This window comes from Bison bison, unplaced genomic scaffold, assembly GCF_000754665.1.
Source record: "Bison bison bison isolate TAMUID 2011002044 unplaced genomic scaffold, Bison_UMD1.0 scf7180017864297, whole genome shotgun sequence".
Classification (NCBI taxonomy): domain Eukaryota; kingdom Metazoa; phylum Chordata; class Mammalia; order Artiodactyla; family Bovidae; genus Bison; species Bison bison.
Genome location: NW_011494869.1, coordinates 86,352 through 93,526, shown reverse-complemented (window position 1 = coordinate 93,526; position 7,175 = coordinate 86,352). Strand labels below are relative to the sequence as shown.

Here is a 7,175-nt window from a genome sequence, read left to right as displayed (position 1 = left end):
GCCTTGGGCACAGGCTAGGGAACCACTGCTGTCAATGAATCTCAGCGCCGTCTGCAAACACCTTTCCCTTCCTCCAGAGAAGAGGAGGATCCGCTTCTCACACATCCACTCTGGCTTATTTTATTTCTGCGTATGCTGATTTACAGACTCGGTCTCTTACAACACACCGAAAAACAAAATATAAAAGCAGAGAATTCACATTCAAGCCGTCAGGCCAACATCGGGGCAGGACACCTCTTGACCTTTGTAGTACGCAGGACAGAGCGCAGCTGATGATGGGGTCAAATGTCCCTGCTAGGGTGACTCCAGGTTATCCATAGGGGGAAAATTAAATAACAGGGTTCCTCTCCCACCACATCCTCCACCTTCTGCAAGAACAATTCGCTTGTGTTTGGAAACATTCCACAAGAATTGTGTGCTCAGAGTCTCAGGCAAACTTATGCCCTATGGTGGCTTGATCCAGGGTAGGTACACAGATATGTGTGTGTATGTGTGTGTGGTGGGGAGTGGAAATGTCAAAAGATCACATGTTTCGGTCCAACAGGCAACGTTGGCCAACTCTGTGGTGGGATGTACAACAGTCAGGCACAGTCCTCAGATGCCCCATGAAAGGTGTCTAACAGTAGCAATAGTAATAATAATAAAGCATGTATTCTGTGCTAATTTCCTTTATTGCACTGTTACAGAAAGGTGGCTTTTTCTTGTTACCCATAAGCACATGCTCCTATATTCTCTCTCTCTCAGACACACACACACACACACACACACACACACACACAAACGCATGGCACTTCCCATCCCACACCATGAGGATAAGAAAAGCTATAGCACAACATCTCCTCTGATCTGAAATCTCTACCATCACTCTTCTCTGAGCTCTTCTTCCATTCCTACATCTCTTACTTCATTCCATAGGCCCTCCTAACTGTTTACCTCTCACCTCTCCAGAAGTTAATGGTTACCTTTTCTTCATTAGCCACATCTTTAAGGAAAGGGGAATTAAGATTCCTAGGCAATCAGCCTGGAGACCCCTGCAAGCCAAGGCCCATCCTCTCCAATCACTGACTTTCCTTTGGAATATCAATGAACACATCTCAGATAAATTGTCACCTATGACCGAGAAGAGTTGAGAACACTTGTCTATAAACCAGACTTGACGAGAAGGAATTTTAGCAGGAGTGTTACAATAAGGTGTTTATATTTTTTATGTGCTTACCATATTACCTTTATTATGTGTAACATCAAAGTGATTATAGCAATTACATCTAACAGAATTAATTACAGAACTTCCCATCATCCTGGGATACATAATGCATTAGAGGTAAGGCAAAGAAAGAAAACATCTTGATTGTAGTAACTAACTATTGTTGGTGTGTATTTTCCCCGGCAGCAATGCCAAACCAACAGCAGCTTTCAGGACGATGGAGAGGGAGAGTTTTAATTGGAAAATGAGGTATATTTTCTTTAAATTAAGTAACGCTTTTGCCTAATGATATGTTGGTGCTATTGGACATGTAAAATCAATTTCATTTTTTAAGTATAAATCTTTAAAAGGTGCTGGTTAATCCACCCAACCAGTGTTACTACATAAAGGAGAAAGCACATGGGTAAAAGACTTACAAGTCTTTACGTATGCAAAATAAATTCACTCAAGGCTTCATTAATATTAATTTAAATTCAAAACCCATTTACATTAAATTGTTCATTAAAAATTGCCTATTTTATGCAACATGCATTTCTCAAAGAACTCAGAGGAAACTGAATACATAGGACTAGATTTAATGATGGGGATAGAAAATCAAAAGTAAATGAATTGGAGTCATTTCATGTATATTACCAAACAGCCCTTTACTCTCCAAGGGATGGGTTCCAGTTTGGGGGACAGACAAGCTTTCAGAGTAGTTTGTTTTCTGCTACTATAAACTTGCAAACCTGACCTTCTGGTCTACCCAAGAGAAAGACGAAACCAAGAGACACTGGTGGAATGGAAACCAGACTGGGGAAGGCAGCAGGTACCACCGAGAAGCCCACCTGGACTCCGAGCATTGGCAGTTAGGCTTGCTCTCTAAAAAGGTACATGAATGAGCATTTGTTAGCACCCATCTTGGCCCAGAATTAGTAGTTTCTCTCCCCGATTCACTCCGCCCCCTGCAATCCTTTATTCCCAAAGCAAGGGAATCAGGAAGATGATGACAAGGAGTTGGTAAGTTCCTTGCTTTGGCTCCCAACCCTCGAAGACAATCTGAACTTACACTGTTTCCCCAACAGCTGTTCTGGATGAAGAAAACACAGTCATAATTAATAACACGTGTCCTGACAGAATGAATTAATAATTTATCATTAAGCCCAAACAAATTTAAATTATTCTTCAAGAGCCACACCTTAGCCCACTTGAGAAAATAAGGTAAGGAGAGGGTCAAAAAGTCCAGGTAACGTGACCTTTAGAGAAATGCTCCCCCCACCCCATATGTCTCTCGGGCCACTTTTGTTGAAATACTAAAATAATTTACAAAATTGAAAGTAATTAAGCCCAAGAATCTAAGTGCTGATCAAATCAAGTGTATGTGCTCAAAATGTCTTCTTTTTTAAATGGGGCTTATAAAATATTCAATATTTGGTCAAGGACACTATGTAATCTTTCTAATAAAGATTCCTAAATGTGGAGTATGACAGTTGTTCAGGCAAGTGGTCATAAGAAGATTATGTTCTATTACTGGTGTTTTTTCTCAGCTTCTAAAACTGCATAGCATGTTTCTAGTCACAAACAGTAACCTGAATTTTTACGCCCATGTCTAACATAAATGTTTACAAATGTTGAAAAATTAGAGAAAGCTACCAAATCTATGTATCCATTCCTTACAATCAGGTATAAGACTCAAGAAAGACAGGAAAAAAAACATATTCATAGCCATTGTTTAGTAGGATTTGAAAATTAATTTAATGACTAACTGCAAATACTGGAAACTAGAATTAATCTGTCTGAATTTTTTTTTAAGGCTTACAGACATTTAAATGCATGTATCAGGACACTTTATCAACCTAACATAAAATTGTCATCTTATCTTATTATATGACTATTTTATGCATGTGTCAAAAGAATTTAAAAATGACTGCCTGTCTATTGAGTCTAATTACAAGTGCACATTATCTGTCTCGATGTACCAGTCCATATCATTGTTACCAAATACAATATATTGTATTCACCTTTCATTTTTTAACTTTAGACAGAGAAACCGCAATTTGGAACATAACTAGAACACATACACACACTGAACACCTGAGAAGGTCCAGCGTGATACCACCGCTATGTTCTGTCCTGTTTCCCTACAGGCTACGGGGTGAGGTTCCAGGGGTGTTACAAAACAGCTTCTCTGAAAGGCCTCCCAACCTGGGCTGGATGCAGACAAACACAGAAAGTAGACACACACCCTACCTTTTTTTTTTTTTTTTAACTACAAGACTAAAGCTATTTTTATAGTTTGTCCAGTGATAGGCAGGAATAAAAATGGGCCAGCAGGAAAGCCTCACAAACTGTGCTCGGCTAACTGGCCTGCTCCTGTTATTAAAGATGGCTGTGGGGCACCCACCCGAACCAGGACTCCCATCCTCTCCCTGCTCCTTCCCTGCCTGCATCTGCAGCCCTAGCCCCAGCCTGGCTCTGCCAGATGCCAGGAAAAAGGAAAGATGCCACGTTGCCCTCCAGAAGCTGATCCTTCCCCTTCCAGAATCCCAGAAGTGGAGGGCGGGGAACCAGGGGTTTTCATTCTGGGAACTCACCTGGGTTTCACGGCATTTCCCCTGGCCCTGAGCAGTCACCTTTCATTCTAATCACTTTACAAAACAATCTTTAGTTTAAAAAAAGAGGGAAAACGCAGACTTGTGAGGCAATTTGGGGAATAACTGCTGATACATCAGTTATTGACTACCTGGCTCCCGCTTATGAGCGCGCTCAAGGCAAAACCGAGAACAAAATGACAACATCAGCCGCTCACAATCAAGGCTGGCCCTGGAGAGCACTGAAGCTCTAACTGACAGTTGTCAAGATAATGGGGGCACAGCAGCCAATTCTGGAAGCTTCTCTCCCCTACGTGGACGTCCAGGGGAATGGCCTTGGCTCCTGCCCTCTTTGTTTCTCTCCTCCAGCTTCTCAGTTTCTCTTTTTTAAAATTTACATTGTTCCTCTCGTTTTGTAGGAAAAGGGGGGAGGGAGAATCACAGAGTGACCAAAACCAGTCATTTTGTCACCTTGCTACCGGGTAGAATGTCTATCCAAAGGAGAGATGTGTGGCAGGTTTTGAGAGCAAATGAATTCCCAAAGCTGAGGCCGAAATGCCTTCCTGAATGATCCATGTGCTTCCAAGAGGGAAAAGCTCCTCTCCGGAGCTGCCTGATATGTGGACGAGACTTAGGAAGGTTAGGATGGTGGTACGTGGGCCTCGCCACGTGTGCCATCTTCTAGTTCGTCCATGTCTACCCACAAAGTAAAACCTCCAGGCCTCGCCACCACAAGCTCAACCTATTCCTTGGGGACCCGCAGTGATTTGTTACTCCAGCAGGTCCTAAGGGGTCCAAACCACTTTGCCAAAAGTCAAGACGCTTGAAGGTTTACCTTTGCAATACAACTGCCTAAGAACTCCTTGGATGGTTTTTCTCTTTCACCAAATAAGACTCAAAAGGTCAATGACAAGTTGTTGTTGTTTGTTGGATTTTCTTTCCTTTTTTTTTTTTTTTTTATCCCTCCACTCTTAAATAAGTAGCCCTTCAGACATTCCCCACCCCCTCCTCCACACGTCCATTAGGCAGAGGCATTCTGATAAAGTAAATCCAAAACCAGGGTATGGGAAAGAAAAAAAGCACTCACGCTGCCAACTTCTGATTGACCATTAAGCTATTGATGAATGTGCCTGTCAGGAGAGAGACAATTAAATCAAATATGAAACAAAGTCGTTTTGACGGGTCATTTTGATAGAGCAAAACCATTCTTCCAGCTCCTATTAGTCCTGCAGTCAAGTTTTTATATAATGAACATTTCTTAACTGACCTGAGATTTCCTGGCTGGCATTTTTTAAAGGTGCAAAAAGGTTAGTGAACAGGTTGCTTTAAAAAAAAAATAAAACCAACAGCATACTTCCTCCTCCTCCTCTAATATTTTTAGCAGAAAGTTATCAAATACGAGTCTCAGATTGGCAAGGTGGAAGAGAAAGATGAAGCAACGGCGGAGAGGGCTCTAAACCAAATGTAAAGATGTGATCACATATGGTTCATTTGATTGAGGCAGAGAGATACCTTCAAATGTACATCCAAAAAGGAAAGGAAAAAAAAAATTTCAAAGACTGGAAGCAGCCCAAGACACTCCTACTGTCCAACTTTGTAAAGGAGTCCTCCAAACTTTGAGAGTTTATTTTGAGTAGATAAGCTCATTGCTTGAGCTTGGAATTTAAAGTAGAAGATGGGATGGGCAAAAAAGCACCAGCCAGAAGGTGACTTGAGAGGTGGCACCCTCCCTACAACCACGACTGTGATTTTCAAACTTTGTAAATTTGGGTAACTCTGAGGACAGAGCAAAATCGGCAACATATGCCCCAAACCAAGTCTGTTTTCTTCAACAATTTCTTTTGGACACTAACAGGTCAGTACATTTCTGGGAGAAGAAAGAACAGCGTTCTCTCTCTGTGACCCTGTGTGAGAAGACTCAAGTTCAGAGTGCAGCCAATGTGTGAGCTCCACTGGCAATGCCCGCTGAAGCCATGGAAGTGACCACCACCATCATTCCCACTGCCACTACAGGCACTCACCGGTGGCATGGTTACAGTGCCTTCATCCCAGAAGGGCGCCAGGCAAAGCCCTGACCCTGCTCCCTGTCCTCCCTTCTTCCACAAAAAGAACAGAAAAGAAAGGAAGAGAAGAAAAAAAGAAATGAACCTCCACTCAACCCTCCCCTTCAGGCAGCATCTGAACCTCTGCACATCTGAGTGTTACTCATATCAAAATACATCCCGTCCATATGTGGTCCTCTCAGCAGTCCGCCCCAAATCCCAGAAGTTGCACTGACAGGGCCCGAGTGACGTCACAGAGTTTGGCCTCACCATTTCGAGTGATTTATTGATGTTTATTGGGAATGAATAGATCAAAGGCAGCAGCATGACGGGCGATCAATCAGTCATCAAATCAAGGGTGGCAAAGGGCCAGAAACCCTTCTTCCAAGCAACATGCCCCCAACTGATATTATTGCAAAATAATGTTATGTGTGTGGGTTTTGTTTTGCTTTCAATGATGCTTTTTCCAGAAAAGAAAAAAAAAAAAAAAATCGGCTCAGTCTTAACAGGAGTTGACACTCCTGGAAAAAAAAAAAGAGAGAGAAAAAAAGGAGCGGGGTGGGGGGGTGGTGGGGGGCGGCGAAGAAAGTACTCAGATACGTCCCAGAACTAAGTGCCAGGAGGAAATGAGGATGGGAGAAGCAGTAGAAGGAGAAGGTGGGGGTGAGCGAAAACAAACCAGGGTAAAGAGAACGCCAGCATCTAACATCGCCTTGACAGTCATCTGACAATACCCAGACCCTGTGCGCTCTGGTTTCCACCGCTGTGCCTGGTTTGGGCCCAATAAATGAAGAATCAATCGGATTAACAGTAAGGTGGCCAAAGGGACCCACTCGCTCACTCGTTCGCTCTCTTTCGCTCGGCAGACACCGGGCAGTCCCCCGCCGGCCGGCCGCGAGAGGACACAGAAGGTGTCCCGGGGAACTCAGGTGACCCCGCCCGCCCCCCACAGAAAGAGACAGAAGAGGGCTCCTTCCCACCCCCTCGGCGGCCAGGCGGGGAGCAGAGGAGGCAGGACTCAGCCCCGCTCAGTTCGCCGCGGGCGAGCGCGGTTCCCGAAGTGGGTGCGAGCGGGAAGGGGAGCAGGGGGCGGCGGCAGAGCGCAGCGGGGCGTCCGGGGGGCGCCGGTCCGCGAGGCGGGCGCACGCACCAGACAGGAGAGCGGTGAGAAAGCCCGGCGCCCCGGAGTTACTCTGCGTGGCCAGAGCGAGAGGGGCAAGGAGCGGGGCAAGGAGCGGGGTCGCCGCCGGCTGGAGACGCGGGGCGAGGAGAGGAAGAGGAGGCGGAGAAGAGGAGGAAGGGGAAGCGGCTCGTACCTGCTGCGCGCCGGGGCGCCTGCTGCTTCCTCCTCGGCATGAT

At 44.9% G+C, this 7,175-nt stretch overlaps 1 protein-coding gene across 1 annotated transcript in view; it reads right to left on the bottom strand.

The window, feature by feature from the left end:
• The window catches only part of TSHZ3 (teashirt zinc finger homeobox 3), a 68,929-nt gene extending 61,757 nt beyond the window's left edge, over window positions 1-7,172 (bottom strand). The window contains exon 1 of the mRNA XM_010850887.1: window positions 7,133-7,172. Coding sequence (XP_010849189.1) covers window positions 7,133-7,172 — 40 coding nt within the window. The remainder of the gene's footprint in view (window positions 1-7,132) is intronic.
• Window positions 7,173-7,175: the final 3 nt, after the last annotated feature.